This window comes from Microcaecilia unicolor, chromosome 6 (genome assembly GCF_901765095.1).
Source record: "Microcaecilia unicolor chromosome 6, aMicUni1.1, whole genome shotgun sequence".
Lineage (NCBI taxonomy): Eukaryota > Metazoa > Chordata > Amphibia > Gymnophiona > Siphonopidae > Microcaecilia > Microcaecilia unicolor.
Window position 1 is genome coordinate 65,072,453 of NC_044036.1, and position 22,266 is coordinate 65,094,718.

Sequence of the window (22,266 nt, forward strand, 5' to 3'; positions counted from 1 at the left end):
GTAATGTCCCTTGCCAAGCTGATCTTCTGGCACCGGAACGACAGCACCCAGGCGGATCAGATTGTCCAAAGTCTGCTGCACTGCCACAGCTTTGACCGGAGACTTGCAGGGAGAGTGCACAAACCCGTCTCTTAAGGGATCGGCAGAACTCTAGCTTGTAGCCGTCTCTGATGACTTCCAGCACCCAAGCGTCTGAAGTTACCCTGGTCCACTCGCCCAGAAACGAGGATAGGCGTCCTCCAATCTGCTCTGGGCCATGGACCAGGGCCCCGTCATTGGGTACGAGACCCTGGGGGAGGACCGGAGGACGCACCTCCGGGACGGCGGTCTCTGCGAAAGGAATGCTGCTTGGGGGAGAAGTTCCTCTTGAAGGAAGAGGGGGCAGAGGATCCCGACTTGCCCGGGCGATACCGACGGGCTTCCTGAAACCGTCCTTTGGAGGAACCGGGGCGGGCACCACTGGCCAGAGCCCTGATCTCCGGTAACCTCTTGCCCTTGGACGTGCCGAGATCGGTCACAATCTTGTCCAGCTCGACCCCAAAGAGCAGCTTGCCTTTAAAAGGCAACTTAGCCAGGCGAGACTTAGAGGCATGGTCAGCAGACCAATGCTTCAGCCAAAGCCAGCGCCGAGCAGAGACTGTCTGAGCCATACCTTTAGCCGAGGCTCTCAAGACATCATACAGCAAGTCTGCCAAATAGGCCAAGCCCGATTCCAGGGCCGGCCAATCAGCCCTCAAGGAAGGATCCGAGGGGGAAGCCTGCTGCACAATCGTCAGGCACGCCCTGGCCACATAGGAGCCGCAAACTGAGGCCTGCAAACTTAAAGCAGCCGCCTCGAAGGACGACTTTAAAGCCGCCTCCAATCTTCTGTCTTGGGCATCCTTTAGGGCCGTGCCACCTTCCACCGGCAACGCCGTTTTCTTAAGTCACCGCAGTGATTAAGGAGTCCACGGTAGGCCAAAGAAAGGCCTCCCATTCGCCTTCAGGCAGAGGATAGAGGCGGGACATAGGCCTAGCCACTTTAAGGCTCGCTTCTGGGAAATCCTATTGAGCTGAAATCAAGGTGTGCATGGCTTCATGCACGTGGAAGGTTCTAGGCGGGCGCTTCGTCCCCAGCATAATGGCAGAGCCAGCAGAGGCTGAGGGACGTCCTCCGGAGAGGAAATCTTCAAAATGCTCATGGCCTGCACTAACAGGTTGGGCAAATCCTCTGAGCGAAAGATCTGCGCTGCAGAGGGGTCATCCGCTCCATTAGAGCGGGAATCCGTCTCCTCCAAGGAATCCCCAAGGGACCGTTGGGAGAACTCAGATACGCTGCCCTCATCTACATCAGAGGAGACAGAGTCCTCTAGGGCCTGGAAATCAACCCGAGGGCGTTTGCTTCTGGAGGCCTCAACCCCTTCAGACAGGGGAGCAGGGGCAGTGTTTTGCATAAGAAAGGCCTGATGCAGCAGCAAAATGAACTCAGGGGAGAAACCCCCCGACTGTGCACTTCTGCAGCCTGGGACATGGCCCTAGACGCACCCTCAACCAGCGCTCGCAAGAGCGGGGGAGAAACATGCTGCGCATCCAAAATGGCGTCTGGTGCAAAACTCCGAGAGGAGCCGCGCGGGAAGAACGGCGCTTAACTTTTGCCGCTTTCTTGCCGTCGCCTGAATCAAGGGCGACCATAGCATTAACGTCTCCCACCTCGAGGGCGGCCCAAGAAGAAGCCGTCCGAGCAGAGTGGCCGGCCAAAATGGAGGGGGCGAGCAGCGGGGGATGGGCGCTTATGGCGGGAAAAACCGCCGCACCGGAGGAAGAACCGGGACACTGACCGGACTCCAAACTGACGCTCAAAAAAGGCGATTCAGGCTTTGAAACCCCCGCATCCCCGTTAGACGCGCCCATGCGGTCCGGGGAGCGATTTTTCGCGCCCTCGCCCTCCAACACCATAAGCCACGTGGAGACCGATCGGGGAACCCCCTGCCCGCTATAAAAGGTACAAATTACCAGCTTCTCGCTCCGAGCTGTAACGAACTGGTGTCCCAGTGAGCAGCTGCAATAAACGTTGATATAAACGTTGAAATAAATGCCCTTAAAGGATGTTCAACATTTTTTTTTTAAATGGAGCCAGCGGGAGGGGGGAGAAAAGGAGGGACCTGGCGCCACCAGGTTTGCACTTGCTGAAGAAGAGCCTTCAACCCCAGGTACTCAACAAAACCTAAGAATTAGGCTTGGAGACCTAGCCAGAGCTGCTGCTGTATGTGACCACCACCTGCTGAGATAGAGAACATACTGAGGAGTTTCCGTCAGCACATGACCACATATAGGGAGGCAAAAGGATTGCTCTCTATCTCCACCTGCTGGTAGATGGACACAACCCATTAGTCTATGGATTGATCAGCATGATGATATGGAAGCAGAAAATGTGAGGGTGAAAGAGCTCCACGAGGACAAGGGGAACCCAGCCTGGGAGTGGGTGTTGGTGCAGGGGAAGCCTGTTAAAGGCCAGGGTGTGACCCTGAGAGGTACATCGCTGGAAGGAGGACAGGGAGGTCTGATCCTGAGAGAAATTGATGGTGTTGAGAGACATCAGGAGCAGCCTTGGATTATAAAGCCTGCAGGGATTGGTGATGGACAGGAAGAGTGTATATTTTGTACATAGCTGAAAGTTATCATCTGAAGTTGTTAGAACAGTGGATAAGACTATATAAAATAGTTTTGGCTAGATTAAAATAAAAACCTCTTGAACCAAATGCTGACTGTATGAGTTTGAAGTTTAGATTTACTGCTGTTGAAGAGTTCAGTAAAATTACAATTCCTTGGTGTGCTGAGCATTTTGGGGGGAGAGTAAGCAAGGCATCTGTTCCTGGACTGCTAAAGAATACTCAAGAATAAGCCCAGCTTAATGTCCTATGGCCTTCCAAATCTTTATCCGGCCCCGGCCTGCGCCCACTGTGCTAAAAAAATAAAATATGGTTTAGTGAATGGGATTTGATATGCCTTTCTGTGGTTACAATCAAAGCAGTTTATATATCATGTTCAGGTACTTATTTTGTACCTGGGGCAATAGAGGGTTAGGTTAGGTGGCTTGCCAAGGGTCTTTGGGAGCTGCAGTGGGAATTGCGCCCAGTTCCCCTGATTTCACTAGGCTACTCCTCCACTCCAATGTGTCTGTGCACAGTGTGCAGATTCAAAAATTAATGCAGGACCCCTTGGTGACTCTACGGCACTTCCCTACAGCAGGATTGCAACGTAGAGCACACCTAAAGACTGTCAGTTGGCAGTTTTCGATCACAAAGCTCTCCAAGATTTATTTATTTATTGCATTTGTATCCCACATTTTCCCACCTCTGCAGGCTGTGTGGCTTACAATACATCATAGAAAATAGACATTTAGTTTTACAGAAGGATCTTGGGCAACATGATAATGATGAAACATGATAGTAGTATAACAGCAGATATTGTAAGACAGTTCTGAATATATGTAGTTGTGTATATTCACATTGGTTGATCTTTGTGGTATGCCTTGTTAAAGAGATGGGTCTTCAGCAGCTTGCCGAAGTTCATTACTTCGACAATCGTTTTTAAGTTGCGCGGTAGTGCGTTCCATAACTGTGTGCTCAAGTAGGTAAAGTTTGACGCGTGCGTTACTTTGTATTTTAGGAGACCTTTCCCTGAAAGGCCCATAGAAACTTCACTTACAGACAACCACCAGCTGAAACACGTTACATCAATCAGAGCCCGCCCACTTATCATCTCTGCTTCCGACGAGGGCAAGCAATCCCCGGACCCGCCCCACCCTTACCCCTATCACGTGCCCAGGTCCGGCGCAGAGTCCCGCCCCACGCGAGATTTCTATGGCGACTCCATGACAAATTGCCTTGGCTCGTAGGCGCTGTCCGGAGACTGGGGGCCGTGGCGGCCCAGTCCGCCAGTGTCGTCTCGTCTACTTCCGAAAGTTCTTTCCGCTGGCTATGAATATTATGGATTTCAACGTCAAAAAACTGGCGGCCGATGCCGGCACCTTCCTTAGCCGCGCGGTGCAGGTAAGTGAGAAGGGCCGGCCGGGGAGTAATAGGGAACGATTGGAGCATGAGGGCCGCGCCTCTGTGCTGGCCGGAAAGGAGCTCTACCAGGGCAGTTGTTGCTTTGGGATATATAGGCCTCCCTTCCTGCCTGGGACACAGACGAGTAGGAACACTATGCGTGTAGCGGTGGATGACACTATTCCGTTGCTTTCCAAACCAGCCCTCTAAGGCTCAATGGCTCATGTTTGCAGTGAACGAATATAATTTAACCCATAGTTCAGACGGCCCAGAGGAAGGTAAGAGGGTAATGGACGAGCCACATCTGCGGGGAGCCTCCCTCTTTTCCTTCCGCAGTGGTTTCACGTTGAATGTTACGTGCTTGGAGAGGTCGAAGAAGAGACGTTTGACGTTGTGGTTGTCAGTTTTTATTTCTGAAGTTTGTGTCGCTGTTCTGCGTCCCTTGCCAACAACATTTTTGTTCTGAGGAGGATGGTACTTCCGAGGCAACTATTGCCCAACCAACTTGCCACGCTCATGTGACTGGTTATTTCGTTTCATTATAGACTGCTTTGTTTAAAAGAACCACTATAAGACGCAGGATGTCTTCATTATGCAGAGCAGTGCCGTGACTACATTATTTAAAACCAAGACAACTAGTCTATGTGACTGTAGCAGTGATTTTAGAAATTAAATTTAGCTCACTCCTTTCTTAAAGCTAGATAGGTACAGTAGGTATTTTTATGTTCCTGGCTGGAGGACTTACAATCTTTGCAGTTGTTCAAGATCACATGGAGCATCAGTAGGCTTTGAACTCTGACATCCGTGGTTCTCAACTTGCTGCTCAAACCATTAGGCTAGGCCTCCACCCTTGGCAATATTATAGAAATTTGGATAAGAAATTTGATTCCACTGATTTTCAGACTCCTGGCTGCTTCCTGTGAGAATTCCCAAGTTGTAGTGTAGACATCTTTCTTATCCTGGTAGCAGCAGACTTATAATCTATAAAATGATGCCGGTTTTAGGTAGCATGCAAAGATCATAATGTCTCTCAATAAGTATCACCTGTTTTCTTTCTGCAGTTTTTTTTTCAAGATTGTGGCACCCTTGCAAATTCTACCGTACCTTTCAAAGTTGAATCATAAGTAGGTTGCATAATTGCATGAAGTTGAATATAGTTTTACGTTTTAAAAAATTATTTTGTGTACCCTTAATTTGTCCATTTGTGAGGAAGAGAGTTTTGGTGATTAGTGCTTAGAAAAGGAGAGTAAAGAGAAGAAGAAATTTGGGAGATGGGGATTAGAGAGGGGCGCTTAAATGATAGAAATAGAAGAGGGATTGCAAGCAGGAGGTAGAGAGATAAGGGATGGAATGGGAGAGGAGAGTAAGTCAGGGAAGGGGCATCAGGAATGAAAGCTGAGGAGGGGGGGGGGGGGACTGAAAATAGGAGGAGGAAAGATGTCCTTGATTTTTGATCTTTCTTCACCATAAATGTAGGCTGAGGGTGGCAAGGGGTAGGTCTATCAGTAGGGGGAGAGAGGAGGGGTGAGTTCGGTGGTGGGAGGCGGGGATAGTGCTGGGCAGACTTACACGGACTGTGCCCTGAAAAGGACAGGTACAAATCAAGGTAAGGTATACACAAAAAGTAGCACATATGAGTTTATCTTGTTGGGCAGACTGGATGGACCATGCAGGTCTTTTTCTGCCGTCATCTACTATGTTACTATGTTCAGCACTAACATATGGAAAACTTAGGTATTTCCCACATATAGCTTTTGGGGGGGGGGGGCACATATGTGATTCCACCGCTTGCCCACCCAGTGCTCCTTCCAGAATGGCATTGCCATGCCTCCTCAATAGATGGCTGCTGTTCCTTCCAACCTAAGGAAAATGCTGCTGGTTTTCAACGTTGGCAGCTACTGTTCTTTTCCCAACCTGACCCAGATTTTGCCACAGATGCCAGGGGACCTTCTAGTTGCTTCTCTCATATCTCCCTTCCAGTTCTCTTGCTCACACTCTGTGATCCTTTCTCTACTTCTGTTCCCTACTCTTAGCTGTTTCTCTACACAATCAATCCTCTCCAGTTCCTCACTAATATTTGTTACCTATACATCCCCTTACGCCTTATCTTGCACCTGCATTCCCCCACTTAGTATTTTGACCTTGCTCCTTTCAGTCCCTCACTCGCATTTCATGTTGGCTTCTTAACATAAAGACATACATTAGCTACAGTGTAGTACCTCATGCTATATCATGCTACCGCCCAGGTGTTGTGCTTTGAACTGTGCTGTTCAATTCAAAACATTATATACAGATGCTGGTAGCAGAAGAGGAGGTTATGGCCCAAGATGTTGCTCTACTGCTTTCGTTCTCCTGTGTCATTTGCCATCAGGAGGATAGGGAGGCCAAAATTCACTGTTTTCACCCTGACAGCAGAAGGGGAGATCATGGCTCAAGGTGACACACTACAGCTGTTTCCCATCCACAGTCTGAAGCTAGGCTTAAGGGTGGGAAGCAGGAAGAAAGGACTGCTGCTGCCACTGCCGCACCCTGGCCCTCAGTTTCCTGTGAACAGTTTGAGAGTTCTACAGGACGGGCTGGATTTTACAACCCTGACCCAGGAATCATGAGACAACAGAGGCCCTGAAAAGGCATCTGTGTTCACTTTGCTTGTAAAACTCCTTTCTCTTATCCTTCATTTGCAACTTACCTTTATAAATGTTTTCTTTGCATTATGGTGAATTTCACGTCATCTGCATTCGAATAAAAGTTACTCATTGCTTCCATCCTGCAGATGATAATTAATACTAGTCAGCTCTTTCTGGTCTAGGTGCACTTAATGTTTTAGCCTGCTTTCTGGATGGCAGTTTACATGTCTCAAATATCTTAAAAAATTTTTTAAATGCTCAATTTTTAGTAGTAGGCTTGTAAATATCAGGATCAAGGCTGGAGTGGGCTTTAACGCCAACTTCAGTAGTTGGGAAGTAATACTGGTGCCAGGCAGACTTCTACAGTCTGTGCCCAAAATTAGCAGACAGAGATTAAGCATACCAGTTTTTAATCAGGAAGTGGAACCTATGCAGAAAGCCAGATTCAACGTCTATATGTTACTTCTATATATTAGGAAACTGGAAGGACTGTGTTTCTTATAACACTCTATATTTTCAATTCATTTTGTGATATGCTGGCTTATATGATTGAAAAGAGGTTTAAAATAAATATCTAAAATAATAAGAAAGGGTTTCCAGGTGCTATTGAGTGTTACCCTATTGAAAATTACCTGACTCTCTCATCAGGTTCCAGTCATTTTTTGTAGGGGAACATAAGAATGGAAAAATGCTAAGTTAACTACGATTTTGGGCCACACAGGACTAGCTGCTGGCCCTGGACCTAGGAAGATGCTGTAGCTGCTGCCACTGACAGAAATCCAAGGCTAACTGAAGATGCTGCTGCCAGTAGAAGTGACTGAGAGAAAAATTAAAAAAAAAAAAGAGGGTAATAATGGATCATCCTTCCCATTTTGTGAGTCGGTACAAATTCAAGGAATTTTCATTCACATTTTATTTCTTACCTTTTAGGCCGTTAACAAAAAAAACATATCAGTAAAAACACAGCCTACAACACATGTTAACTGTATAGAAACCAAAAATTATAGAAGTTCTTTGGCATCTATAATTAAGGTCTTAATTTTAATAAGGGCCTATTTAACGTTTTGATAACCACTAACAATTCAAAGGTTGTACAGTGGAAAACCTGTCCAAACCTGCCATAATCTTTCCCAAATCATGATCCCCAACCCCTTTAGTATCCAGTTTGCCTCCCACAGTGTTTCTCTCAATAAGTTGTCTCCACTAGGAAGGGTTTTAGCCCTCAATTATCCTGTCAGTTTTATTCTCTTACCATATGGCTAGTCAAGTTTATTCTTCTAAAGCTTTCTCATAAAAGCTATGTTAACTGACTTTCTAAATATTAATCAGAGGTAAGTCATGTATTGGTAAATGCTTCCATAAGTATGGTACTCAAAATTTAAATGCATATTGCCTTGTGAAAACCAAGCTGACCTTGGTTATGTATTCAAAGCGGTATTTTGAGTTTGGCTCATGCTATTTTTGGTAGTAGCTCAAAGTGAGTTACATTCAAGTATAGTAGGTGTTTCTGTATCCCAGAGGATTTACAATCTTAAATTTGTATCTGACGCAGTGGGAGGGCTAAGTGATTTGCCCAAGGTTGCAGGGAGCAGCAGTTGGATTTGAATCGGGCTTTTTCCTGGTTCTCATCTAATCATTAGATGGCTACCACAGTACTTTGAGAGAAGCGTAATCTCCCACTTGAGAAGTAACATTTCAATTTGTGTTTCAGATGTGCTCTAATGTGGCCCCACAAGCTTTTAATACTATTAATAATTTTAAACTTCATTAATATTGATGGAAGGTTTTCAAGACCAGTGCCATCCTGTTCCACAGCTTATAAGTCATTACTGTACCTGCTAATGAATTTTGGGTTAACTATAGAGCATTGCAATAATCCAACCTTGACTCAATCCACATTAGCTCTACTCCTGTAATCCCTAACCCAGACAGTTGTGGAAGCAGTATCCAGCGATCCACGGTGTCAAATACAGTGCTTAAGCAAAATCAGCATCTTTTATCCAACGGGCTCAAAGCTAAATATTTATGGATATTTGTTTCTACAATGTCTCATGGAAGGAGCTAGGAAAAAAACCCATGTTTTTAAAATTCTGTGCTTGGTGCTTGTTGCTGGGGCTGGGCTCGGAGGTAAGAGACACAAAACATGGGAGCTGGCCTGAGAAACCACTGTGTATGCCCAGCACTTGGAGCTGCCCTCTTTATAGGAACTACTAAACTAATGTGTGTGGAGGAAAGGAGAGTGCTATGGGGGACAAGTAAAAGGGAATTGGATGCTTTCCTGGATGTATGTTCTAAATATTTTACTAGGCTTGCTTATGTACATCTTGTTTGCTAGGGAAATTGGGAAGCTGTGATAAAAAGGGACCCCTTAAAATGTTCAAACATTTAGGATGACTTTGAAGACACATTAGGATAACTTGTTTTCTTTTTTTTGTTTTTTGTAATTCATAACTTGTGTTCAGTGTCCTCCTTCAACCTTGACAAATTCACAAAGGGGTGCATTTTCAAAGCACTTTTCAATATAATGTCTAAGTCCGATTTTGGGTGTTTTGCAAAAAATGTCCAAATTCTGAATAGGAAGGTCATTTTGAAAAAAGAAAAACATTTTTGTCTTTTGTTTTCAAAAATACTGTTCTGAACAAGGTTTTGTGATTTGGACGAAAATGAGCCCATTAGTAACCTATGGAGCTTTGAAAATACACGTCGAAGTTTCCAACTCCTTTTTGCTAAAACTGATCTTAATGGTCACTTCCTGAATAACATCATTTTGAAAATGGGGATCATCCAGCTTTTACAGCATCTTGCATTAACAACAATAGAAGTAATTTTTTAATAACTGTACACTTGTTTTGGGGTTATTTGGATAAATGTTGGAAGTCTGTTTTTTCCGAATACCATGCAGAGTGCTGAGGCTGTGGTTGGCAACTACCAGTGACCTCTGAACTTTCCTATACATTCTGTTGAAGATAAGTTGAATTATCTTCATCACTATGTATTTCTGCCTTGCACAAGGTAAGATCATGTATAGTAGTATAGGGAGGAATTTTCTCCAAGGCAGGACAAAGTAAATTTTTTTTTGTATTACCCAAAAGAATGCTTGAGTGGAGGGGAATAGCTGTAGTAGCAGGCAAGTGAGTGGTCTCATTGCTTGGATAACTTTGCATATATTCAGGTTTCCTGTTGTATTAAGCAACTGCTGAGGACTAATTGTTCTCTTGGCACATTTGAATTGCTAACTAAAATTTTCCTTCCATCTAATCAGTCCCAGGTTTCTGTCGCTAGTCTCTTATGTGGCGTTAACTGTAGTGGCTCCTGGTAAGAGTTTTGCCCTGTTGGTACTGAAGTGGAATACTGAATTGACAGTTTATATCCTGGAGGGGGAGGTACTTACATTTAATCCAATATACAGTATATCCTATATAGGAAATGTCAAAATATCAGAGTCTTACTAGATCCTATTTTTTCCCCAAAACAAGCATTTTATGCAGGGTGTGTTTCTTACATGATTTTTCTCAACTGTAGTTCCGATGCCATTCTATCTCATTCCTTTTGGTTTTGCTCCTTTATCTAAAGTTTTTGGCATAGTTTGATTTGGTTATTGGGAACAATTGCTCCATAAATCTATTATTCTTCTGTAGGTATTTTTTGGGCAGGTCCACTCGTGCAGAAAGAATGCATTTTTTATATAAAGCTAGACAGAGAGAGAGTGTGTGTGTGAGAGGGAGTGAGAGCGTTAAGCCCATTAAAACGGGCAAGAGTTTTTGCTAATCTTCAAGATGTTACCATTGATATATCTTAATGCAAGCCATTAAGCCCATTAAAACAGGCAACATTTTTATTAATAAGTGCTATGAAAACCTGTTTCCATAGTGAAAGCTAGAGTGGTGGGTAAAAAAATGTTTTGTAACATTGGCCCATGACTTCTCCACCTACTGTCTGGCATTGGAGAAACGCTTTACACAATTTATTGCTAATGGAGGCTAGGGATACATGTTTCACACTGAACCATAAAAGATTTTGAGTCATTTGGGAGCCCTATGTGCAGTCTTTGTCCTCTCAAGAACATAGCCTTATATTGAAAAATGTATCACTGTAACTTGGTCATGAGAACCTAGGTTTGATAATTAGTTGCTGGAGGGAAGGAGGAGAGGGAGATGGGTGTCCTTATCTTCTGGAATCTTGTTTCTCTGTTGTGCTTAATGGATCAGTGGGGAGTTATACGAGTCCAGACTTCCTACAGACTTGTTCTTTCTGGTCATTATGCTCGTTACTTGTTTGCAACTTCATATATGAAAATGTTAATAAACAGATTTGAATATATGAAACAAAATATGATCTTGCTTAATAGGTTGCCTTTTTTTGTTTTCTTTGGTGAAATTGTACATTTAAGTGCCAACAATTTAGAATTAGATTAACTTAGGGCATGCTAAGTTTTAGTAAAAAGGCCCCAACAGACATTAGCATACGCAAGACATTAGCATACGCTAAGTGACATGGGGCCCATAGGTATAAAATAGAAATCACAGCTAAGTTTTAGTAAAAGGGCCCCTTAATTGTCAGACTTCAAGCTTCCATGTCACTCAACAAGTTGGTATGGTTTGTTAGCAGCTTGATGAATCGGCGCTGTGGATCTTTTTTCCAGTTAACTATCTGTACAGTATATGGGACTGAGTCATCATATAATTGACCTCTGCTGTACCACAGCAGGAGGAGAGCGCAGAGTTTGAGACTGAATATCTGCCTGCTTACAGTTCCATGATCAATATAATTGTATGAGTAATTTGGGTGATCCAATGTCCTATTCACCTCTCTGGGATGCTAGTCAATTCGGGCGATGGTGGGAGCAGCAGTCGTAACCATGATATGACTGGCATAATATGTTGGAAGCTTCTAAGTGCTGGTTTTGAGTTGACGTGAATTATTCATAATACTATTTGTATGTATTTACAATGCTTTTGATTCAGATACAAATCACTATCATGTTCTTATGTTTAAACCATGCAGTTCACAGAAGAGAAGCTTGGTCAGGCAGAGAAAACAGAGTTGGATGCTCACCTAGAGAACCTACTCAGTAAAGCAGAGTGCACTAAGCAATGGACAGAAAAAATTATGAAGCAGACAGAAGTCTTATTACAGCCAAATCCAAGTAAGAAAAAATGTTCCTCTCGTACCAAAATTAAATCCAGTATGTGTAAGACAAGTGCTATATGAGATGCTTTTTTATGCAGTTTTTCTAAAAAATAAAAATTGGTGTATCTATTTTTAGCATAGCTTTCAAAATGGAAATTGGTGTTATAAGATCAGAATCTACTCCCCCCCCCCCCCCCCAACAACCCAACATTTTTGAACTGTTCATCTAATTTAAATGTTGCCATATATAATAGCACACCCATTAATCCTAGGCTCTTAATTACCCTGACAATTTGGCTCCCTGTTTTATATTAGCATCCTCAAAGGGAAATGGGATTGTTTAGTTGAAAGCTCAGGAAGATCAGATCATGTGCCAGTCATTTTGAAAGCTGCAATGCTGTTAGTCCTAGTGGCCACCAGCTTCATGTTAAGCTTAGACTCCATAAGATTTTTATTAACAGTAAAACTATATAATCCTTTTCATAACCATGAATAAAACTTCTGTAACATGAAATGTAGCTTTAGAACACTATGGAAACTGAGAAGGATTAGACTTATTTTCCTAGACAATCATGTTGACTAATACTGCAAGCAATGATATTGCCACAACTAGACTATTGTAATGCAACATATGTAGGATGTAAAGAGAACACTAATATCACTACTAACCATTCAAAACATGGAAGCAAGACTGATATTTAAGAAGTTGAAATATGAAAAAGCGTATTTCTGGACCTTCTACATCTGGTAAGGTTTCTGACTGTATTGTAACTCCTGGGCCTCTAGTGCCTTTTTTTCCTAGTGTTCTTTCCTTGCAAAAAAAAAAAACCCAAAAGAAATTAAGCCAGTATTCTGCAAAGGTCTCCTCAGCATACATGGTCTTCTGACTGTCTCTGTCAGCTGCAGTTGAAGATTTCTAGGTCCTTGTAAACTTCTTAGCTTCTGTAGTTGGATTTTGTGAGTGAAGGGAGACATTTGGAACCTGTTTCTGTGGCAGACTTTGCTCCTCCATCTTCCCCTCAATCTGAATCGGGCTTGGCAGCAGCTTCCCTACCTTCTGTTTTTCTGGGGAAGTTGAGGAAGGAGAGCTTTTGTCTGATAAGTTCCTACAGTTATTCACTCCGCCCCCCCCCCCCCCCCCCAAAAAAAAAAAAGTAATTAACTTCTGTATGGCTAAGGCTTTGGAGGCTCTGAATGTTTACAGCTTAGAGTTACAAAACCCCTCAGTGTGTCCTGGGATGGCTAATGCACTGGAAGCTGCCTAAAGCATTCCCTGTACATGCAGGGTTTGCACAAGCTTATTTTGGCTCTGTGGATCATCCCAGCTTCCAGTCTCACAGTGGCCTGGGCTGTGACTCTCCTTTCTTCTGTTGCTCAGAAGAAGCTTGGGAGGCTTACATTTACCTTAAAGTGATTTTTTTTTTTTTGGTTGCTTCAGGCACCCCCCCCCCACACACACACAAAAAACCCTGCCAGTGGAGGGTGGAATGGCCTTAAAGGATGTGCAGGATGGGATATCGTTTCTTCTTGACATGCTCCTGAACCTGGTCTAGCTCTCACTCTGCTGGCTGTGGCTGCACAGTGTAGTCGAGCCTAATGGCCACTCCCAGAACAGTCCCAGGACCATACCTGGTTGAGCTCGGAGCTTGGCTCCAAAGCACCCAGTCACACTTCTTAGTGTCACATTGTGCAGCTTTGGCTCTGTCCTGCAGGGCCTTGCCCAAGGGGTGCAGGTCCCCACCTCCCCCCACCCCTCCTGCCTGTTCTCTGTGTGTATTCCCCACAGGCTTCCCCTGCAGCTCCCAGTCTTTACAAAAGTGCTCCCTTTGGCAGCACACATACCAAATAAAGATAATGTTGGTCTAACTAGCTTCTTGCTTTTGTCAGGGGCTAATGCTATTATAAAGTAGGGAATTTCCCTCTAGGCTCATCCAGAGGGCTGGGGACAGCAGAGATGCTGGGGCCCTGGGCCAAGGTAGGCTGGAAAAACAAAAAGTAGGTAAAAACCCTCACGAAACCGTGAGAAATGAAACAAAAAAGTGAGGAGAATGAATGAGGATACCAAAAAAGGTTTTATTCACATTAAAAAATGGGTCATTTTTTATGTGAATAAAACCTTTTTTGGTATCCTCATTCATTCTCCTCACTTTTTTGTTTCATTTCCCAAGGTAGGCTGGGACAATTGGTCAGGTTAGCACGACTCGTAACATAACATGTCTACCTACAGCCTATAAACCAGGGCTCAACAGTTCTCAGGTGCCTATTTGCCCTGGCCCCTAGTATGTGTGGTTTTTTGTTTGGTGGTGGTTACCTTGCAGCTGAAGCTTAGAGCCAAATTGTGCTGAAGTGGAAGGCTTCGAGTGGAGGAGTGGCCTGGTGGTTAGGGTGGTGGACTTTGGTCCTGGGGAACTGAGGAACTGAGTTTGATTCCCACTTCAGGCACAGGCAGCTCCTTGTGACTCTGGGCAAGTCACTTAACCCTCCATTGCCCCATGTAAGCCGCATTGAGCCTGCCATGAGTGGGAAAGCGCGGGGTACAAATGTAACAAAAAAAAAACAAACAAAAAAAAAAGACACATTGAGGCAGCTTGCAAATAGGCAATAGGAATATGTGGCAGATTCCAAAGCACATTAGTTGCTTGCTAGTGACAGGATACTGGGTGAAGGCTTGGACTGGGAGGTGGGGTTTGAGAGGTTGGGGGGAGGGGGGAGGGGGAGGTTGAGACCCAGGTCATAGTGATAGGTGAACAGAGGCAATTGCCTCTTTCATTTATCAAGGGGATGCTGTTAACGCAGCTGACAACTTGCTTTAGGAAGAGACTGCTGACTTCTGCTAGTGATTTACAGAATAGGAAAAGAGCCTTAGTAAATTGGTTTCTACCCCAGATCTGAAAGGAGATTCCCCCCCCCCCCCCCCCCCCCCCCCCGAATTTTATGGGGGATAAATGTTGGAGAGGTGGGGAAGGGAAAAGTAAGAACTCCTAGCTGCTAGTTCTAGTTAATGAAAATGTGTAGGCCACCTATAAGCTATTCACTGCAATAGATGCCAATGACTATACAAAACATTTATTTTTTTTTTAATACTATATTCTGCAGTACACCTCGCAGTTCTACACAGATAACAATCGGAGAAAGAAAAATTGGCTATATCCAGGAATTGCATGTCTAATTAAAAACAATACATTATACATAATCTAAGTACGGTATGTAATTCTAAATTTTAAGAATGACCTATTCCATAGCGTCCCACAGATCAATCCAGAGATGAGTGGGTTATGTCCCTCTACCAGCAGGTGGAGATAGAGAGAACTTAAGAGGTTTACTATATGTGGTCGTGTGCAGCCACTTTAATCTCTATTTTATCTTCACAGGTGGATGAACATATCCTGTGCGTCTCTCTGGATGGTGTTTGCTCCTAGCCTGTTCCCTTGGGTTTAGTTGAGCTGGGGTTTTGAGCTCTTGATACCAGCCTGTTTGGGAGTACACCTGGTAGTGCCAGGTCTCTCCCCACCCCCCACCCCCACCCTTTCACCACTTCTTAGCCTCTCAGGCCTGGTTTGACCATGCTCTTCCCATATCCTTGGAAGTTGCTCTCCAGCCCAACCAAAAAAGGAGCTCGAGCTGGGGGTCTTGTTGGTGCTTGACCAGTTTGCGGTACACTTGATGGTGACTGGTCCCTCCCATACCCCTTTCCTGCCTCTCAGCCCTCCCAGCATGCTGGCATTTTCATCCTCTTCATTTGAACACCTGCCTCTTTTTAAAAGAAAAAAAATGTGCCGCCTCCGGCAGCTCTTCTAACACAGTAAGTCTTTATTTCAATTTTCTGTGGGGAGACGGTTTGCAGTAACTCTGGCCAGAAGCCTCATTGGGGGCTTTATGCACTGGGAAGGTGTTACTTCCCCTTCTGTGGTGGTACTGCTCCAGTGGGGCTATCGCGATCCGGTGCCGCATGCTTGTTAGCTTGCGATTTTTCCCCTTTGAGGGTCAGTTGGGGTGCTTCACCGGGCCAGGCAGAGGAGACTGCTCTGTGCCTATTTGGCAGGTTGCCTCCATTTTGCCTCGCATGATTTGGATGGGTATATTTAAAATGAGTCTCCGACCTAGTGTGACCAGGCGATTCCCATCCTGTGCTGAGAGCGGGCATTGGCTCAGGAATTGGCTTAGTGCCTGAGGGGCCCTGGTCATGGTTGCTAGGGTGGTCTTGTTGGCGCAGTAGATTTGGTGGCTTTGTTTCCCGTGCTTCTTTAAGTCTCCCCTTCAGTCTTTGGGGGGGGGGGGGGGGGGGGGTCACTCGGACCTTCAGCCATCTTGTGATGGCTTGAGTAGGTTTTGATCTCCAACATTGAACCCAAAAAAAAAAAAAAACGAACTGCTTTTTTGTCCAGTATGGGTTTCCAGCCCTCTAGCTGCCATGAAGCCTTCAGTTGTTTTTCAATTCTGTAAGTGTTGGGGTCTGCACTCTTCTTAGGTCTTTGCTACCATTCTGGTGGGGGGTATCACTGGATTGCAGCTCAGTGGCAGCTCCTTGACACCTCGGTCAGGTGGCGGCCGTGGTGCTTGCTCTGTTGCTCTCTGCCCCGTTAGGGCTGTTGGTTAGTTTCTCCATTTGGTCTGCCAGCTCTGCTGACTTTGCCTTCCTGGCAGTTCTTGCTGGACCACCTCTGAGCCAGTTCTCCGGTCAGTTTGCTTCTGAAGGGTCAGATAGAGCTTTTTTTGGTTCTGTCTCCTCTGGAGGTCTTTCTGGTCTCCCAGAGGTCCTACCATTCCCTCTGTCACCTTTGAGGACCCTCTGGTTTCTTTTTTGTTCAGGACCTGTGGGGCTTCTCCTTTCCCCTCCAGGTGGGGGAAGCCGCCTCAGTTCTCTTGGCATCCCTGCTCCTTATTTAGACCCAGTAGCTTGTCTCTGGGGAGGGGGTGGTTTGGTCCCTTCCTGTCCATGGAGGATCTTCGCTCCTTTCTTTTAGCCTTGGCAGTACTTGACTGAGCAGATCTTCTACAGAGCTTGATAGTCTGCTCTGTCTCTCAGGCAGGCCTCTTTGGATCCTTCTGCTGCCTTCCGTTCCTTGGTTACCTTACCATTGTCTCTGCTGTTCCAGAAATCACAGCATGCCTTACCTCCGTTGGGTCCTTCTCTGTGCGTGTTGTCTGCAGCGTCAGTCCCTGCAGTGGTTCTCTTCTGCACCCATTTCTGCAGACTTTCTCGGATGGGCATGCTGGGGAGAAGGTTCATATTTCTCAATACCCTCATCCTTCGTCCTTGACTTCGGCAGGTGGGGCCTCTTGGGGGTCAGAGAGTCCACCTGGACACCACTCTACTAAGGGCCATCTCCTCTGGTCTGCCTTCTGCTTTGGTCTGCATGCTGGCCTCTGGTGCTGCTCGTGAGCGTGGCCTGGCTGGGGATATGACCATGTACCTGATTTTGCTCGGCTTCTGTTTCTACAGTCTGGTTAACGGCTCTGTACTTTGGGGCTGAACCTAGTTCCAGCTCTGGCAGTCGAACTGGTCTGCATCTGGCCATAACCATCTGGTGTGGCCTCCCTCTAGCAGGTTCTACAATAATGGTGCGTCAACTATGTTGAAAACTAGATTTTCTTAATAAAGGTGAATGAGGGCATCAGACATTGTTTTGGCAAAAAGTTTGAAGGATGTTTGATAGGGTAAAATATCTAACCACTTGAAACCTCACCATGTAATTTCAGTCACGTGCCCTTTATTTTTGTGCTTCAGTGATCCAGAGGTTACATCACCCTTACTGTTTGTAGCTGTCCTCAAGCTCTACAGTTCCGGAGTCCAACAATTAGCAAAACAATAGTGGAAAGTTTGCTCAGATGACATTAAGATTTTCTCTAGATAAATGTGCTAAGGTAACTTTCCTCAGAGGACAATAGAGTAAAACTGGAAATAACCCTCTAGCTGATGACTGTAACATAAAAGAACTGGAACAGGCAAGGTGTATAAAATATCTAGAAATAGAGGAAGGAGCAACAATCAAACGTAAGTCACTAAGCAAAGTTCAGTGTAAAATATAGGAGATTAAAACTGATAATTTGAGTACACTAACATTGCAGAATACTAAGACATTAATCAGCTTCCAATTCCCCCACACTCCTACAGTTTTGGAATTGTAAACTGGCCTCTTTAAAGATCTTCAAAAACTGGATGTAGAAACAAGAAAACCACAAGCTTGTTTGTTAGAATTGGTGTATGCCAACTGTACATTCCTCAAGTTGAAAGGGCCTCATGGAAATAGATTGTATTTATAGAGGAACATTCATAGGCTTCCAGGCTTACTTAATAGTGTCATTGGATTCAAATATACAAAAGTTGTTTGAAATATAAAAATAAACATCCAGAATCCATCTCCATGATTAAACTTGGACAAGCATTCCAACAGAAGGAATCTGAATCCACTGGTATGTATAGGGGAGGAAGCAACAGAATTTCCAAAAGAGAAAAGCTTCAAAGAATTAGGTCAGCAAGTGAGGAAAAACAAGTGGCAAATGCACAAGTACAGTTGGAAATACAAAATGGTTCAATTCCCACTACAGCTCCTTTTGACCCTAGGCAAGTCACTTAACCCTCCATTGCCTTCGGTACAAAATCTGAGATTGTGAGCACTCTAGGGACAGAGAGAGAAGAGTACCTGTTTATAATGTGAGATTGTTCTCTGCTTTGGACTTGATGGTTAAGTGGATTAAAAATGCCAGCATTAAAATGGATCAAAATCGGAAACTTGAATGAAACCTAAGGATGAGGATCCATAGTTGCAGCCCTAGACGGTGGATTACAGAAGGTGATTCATAGCAAGCATAGAAAAACTGGTACAACAGACGTCCGTCAGTTCTGTAAGAAGGAGCCATTAGTTCTATAACATGGAGCTGGAAATAGTTATTCATCTTGTAGCTGGCTGCAACGTTCTGGTGGCAGATCTAATCATTGATAAGTTTGTAAACATTAAGGCGTTTCTGTATCAGGAAAAGCACCGGCATCATAACCCTAAGAAAATTCTGGATAATAAAGAGGCTACGATCATCTGGGACAACCCCGTTTTGACCATTTTTCCAAAGCTGTATGCGAGCAAACTGGACATAATGATAAGAGGAAATTCTCAGAGGACAAGCATTCTCCCCCCCCCCCCCCCCCCCCCCCCAATAGTGAGGATAGAGCATGTTTTTTTTTGTTTTTGTTCCTTCTCTCCTCACAGCCTCTGGTTCGGTTTTAACAGGGCTTTGTGCCTTTTTTTTTTTTTTTCATTCCTTTGCTTCTCGTTCGGGTTCATTTTCTTCTCATTTGGTTTTTGTGTTTTTTTTATTTTATTTTTTTTTCTTTATCATGCTCAGTAGCCCATACGTGGGCCTGAGCCTGGGTCAGTTTGTTCCCTTCTTTTTTTTCTGGTGCGTACTTTTTTTTTTACGGGCACCATTGAGTCTCTCCTTTTTTTATTTTGTAAGTTCACTTTAGTGTTAACGTCTTTCATCTTTAGTAGATTTTTTTTCGGCAGATGACAGTTCTTGCTATGCGCTGGTATGTGGGTATGCCACTTCTCGCTAGTCTCAATGGACTCGGCCCCATCTCGTCAACAGCATGCATCTCAGCCTCTGACACCTCTTCAGTCACAGCGAGTGACTTTCCTACCAGCTCCAGGGGAGCATGCCTGCAGTGCCCGTACTTGGCCCTGTCAACCTATTTGTCAGGGGGAAGCTGCAGGGTTTCGGGTCAGGCTAGCGGCCAATCACTTGCCTGCTCATGGCGACTCACATCGTCTCTCACTTCAAGCAGTTCCTTGCTGAGCCACTCCTGCCTTTCTGAAGGCTTGTGTAGTAGAATCTGTACCAGCAGGGGAGGAAGACTTGGCTCCTGTTCCAGGTCCTCCTCAGTGGCAACAAAGGACAGGAGGATGTGTTCTCGCCTGGGCCTAACAGCCCTGCACAAAGTATACTGCAAGATGGTTTCCCTGACCACCCTACTCTCTATGGTTCAGGATAATGATTTCCTTTACTTTTTGGATGTACCAGATGTGTATACTCAAGAAGTATCTTTGCTTTTCACTGGAGGCATTCCACTCCAGTACCGTGAGCTGTTTTTTGGCCTCTTGTCAATTACCAGGGTATCACTCTGTGTCTAGCATTGCGTCTAGCGCTTACATGTTTTTCTATCTTAATTATCTATTGCTGCAGTGCACTTCAACAATCACTACTTGGCAGTCCATTTGGATAACTCCTGGGTCTTTGGACCAACTGGTGTTCATTTTACTACACCCTTAATTCATCTGTTTCCTGTCTCCCATTTGGTAATCATTGTAATTGCTTCATGCTCATTAGGCTCGAGTATTTCTTTCTGTGCTGGAGGTAGTTGGGCTTCTTGCTTTTGCCGCTTAGGTTCGAGCCCGTTAACAGGTTGCACTTCACCAAATGTTGTAATTCTTTGATCACGTGGCCCCCCCCCCCCCCCCCCCCCCCCACTGTCCATATAACACTCATGTCTTGTTTTCTCATGGCAACTGCCCAGTGGGACCCTACGTTCTTAGTGGTAGCAGATCATGAAGACCCTGGACGATGTTATCAGACTGTTCCCACAGCTCATGCATTCTCTGCTTTGGTGAACTCTATGGTGCACTGCGATTCTGGAACAGACAGTGGCTGCATACCATCTAAGTTCGGAAGCGCCTTTTGGACAGGCTTCATACTCGAGCTGCTTGGTTAGCTTAGGATACAGCTCTTCAACTTCCCTTTTTGGAATTCTGAGAGGTTTTGAAACGCAAGTTTTCCGTACTAGGCTTTTCAGCCGAGGTTGCCATGTGCTACCCCGATAAGCAGGAGGGCACCTGACTACACCCTCCTGGCTGAGAGCCATACAGATATAGCAGGAAGCTGTCCGAGACTGCTCCTGGGAGCCACTCATGTTGCAACCACATCAAACAAACTGGTCATCAGAATGTGCAAAGCCATGCATCCACACGAGTGTTTTTTTTTTTTTTCAAATGGGTGTTTGCATCATCTTCTAACTGTGCAACACCCCTTTGTTGGATCTCTTGACAAATTGTGTTGATTGTGCCATTCCTCAGGTCTGTTCCAGGCTCTATGCCCACAACAGCCTACCATTGGTTCCTTTCCTCCTTCCTTGGGGAATGGTTGTTTTCTGTATTCATATCCTCTCATCTCTCTCATAGGGGAGGTTTCTACTGCCATGCACGCAGGACTGCGAATCCAGGATTCTTACTGGGCCTGACAAATCTGGTTTCCTTTACTTCTGCACTCTCCAAGGATCATAGAACTTGGAATATTTTCCAACCCTTGTCACGCAGAACAAGTTTTCTTCTACTTCTCCAGTTTCTAGACCTCACAGACTGGATGTTCAGGGCTTCGCGTAAGCTTCCTTGCATTTTTCTGAGGGTGTCTCCTTAGTCTTGCTGTTTTTCTGAAAAACTTCCACTAAGGGGTGGTCCTTTTTATAGTGAAGGAGGTATGTTGGTTACTGTGCAGGGAAGGGAGGGGCCTAGAACCCTATGCCCATACCTTCTCTTCCTCCTTTTTCTGAGTTTTGTCTGAAACCTAACTTGGGTGAGTTCACCACTGTATACTCAGTGCTTCTCATTGTTGTGTGAGGGATATTCCCATCTCTTGACAGCCTCTAGTTATTTGATTCATGAGGCTGGTACCCAGTCACACCTTTTTGTTTCTATTATGGGACCGCAACGCGTTTCCTCCCTTTTACTTAAGCTTCTTTTGAGCCTTTCGTTTTTCCTGCTTCATGACTTCCTTGGCCTGGACGGTCTTGTTTCCAGGGGCTGTTCCTTCGGCAGTTCCACCTTACTCTGATTTTCATCACCATAGGGTACTTCTTCGCATGCACCCTCAATTCCTGCCTCAGGTTGTGCGGGAGTTTTTATCCATTAGCTGACTGTCTTGCTTCCGTCCTTCCCATGGTCTCATGCCCGTAGCTAGCGCACACTGCACAGCTTGGACTACAGATGAGTTTTGACTTTTTGCTTGTAGTGGCCTAAGCACCAAAGGAAGTTTTTCAAAACTTTGTTTCCTTTCATCCCGGCTGGGCTTCCCAGGAGGCTCCTCTAATGGTTTGTGATGTGTGAGCTCTGGCTCCGTCTTTAATCTCCATTGGGGGCTTATGGCTATTCCCGGCACAGGCAGCTCCTTGTGACTCTGGGCAAAAATATGGCGTTAAGCAGTATTTCACTGGGTTTACTTGGTCCTTTTATTTTCATGACCAAGCCTCAAAAAGGTGCCCAAACTGACCACATGTTGCAGAAGATCCGGAGTCACCGGCAGTCGCAACGGCGACAGAGCACCTGAACCAGGTCCGCATACCATGGACACCGGGGCCAATCCGGACCCACTAGAATGACCGGCCCCTGATGCCGCACTATGCGGAACAGAATCCTCCCTATCAGAAGCCACGGAGGAAAAACATACAGCAGTTTTTCTTCTGGCCAGGGCTGGAGAAGGGCGTCTAACCCTGC

The 22,266-nt window shown here is 45.2% G+C and overlaps 1 protein-coding gene across 3 annotated transcripts in view; it reads left to right on the top strand.

The window, feature by feature from the left end:
- Positions 1-3,812: 3,812 nt before the first annotated feature.
- SH3GLB1 (SH3 domain containing GRB2 like, endophilin B1) overlaps positions 3,813-22,266 on the top strand; it is a 99,573-nt gene continuing 81,119 nt past the window's right edge. For 2 of the 3 annotated variants that reach the window (XM_030205582.1, XM_030205583.1), the window contains exons 1-2: positions 3,813-4,031; positions 11,663-11,804. In XM_030205582.1, coding sequence (XP_030061442.1) covers positions 3,960-4,031; positions 11,663-11,804 — 214 coding nt within the window. In that variant the 5' untranslated portion in view covers positions 3,813-3,959. The remainder of the gene's footprint in view (positions 4,032-11,662; positions 11,805-22,266) is intronic. The other variant, XM_030205584.1, reaches the window with a different exon arrangement.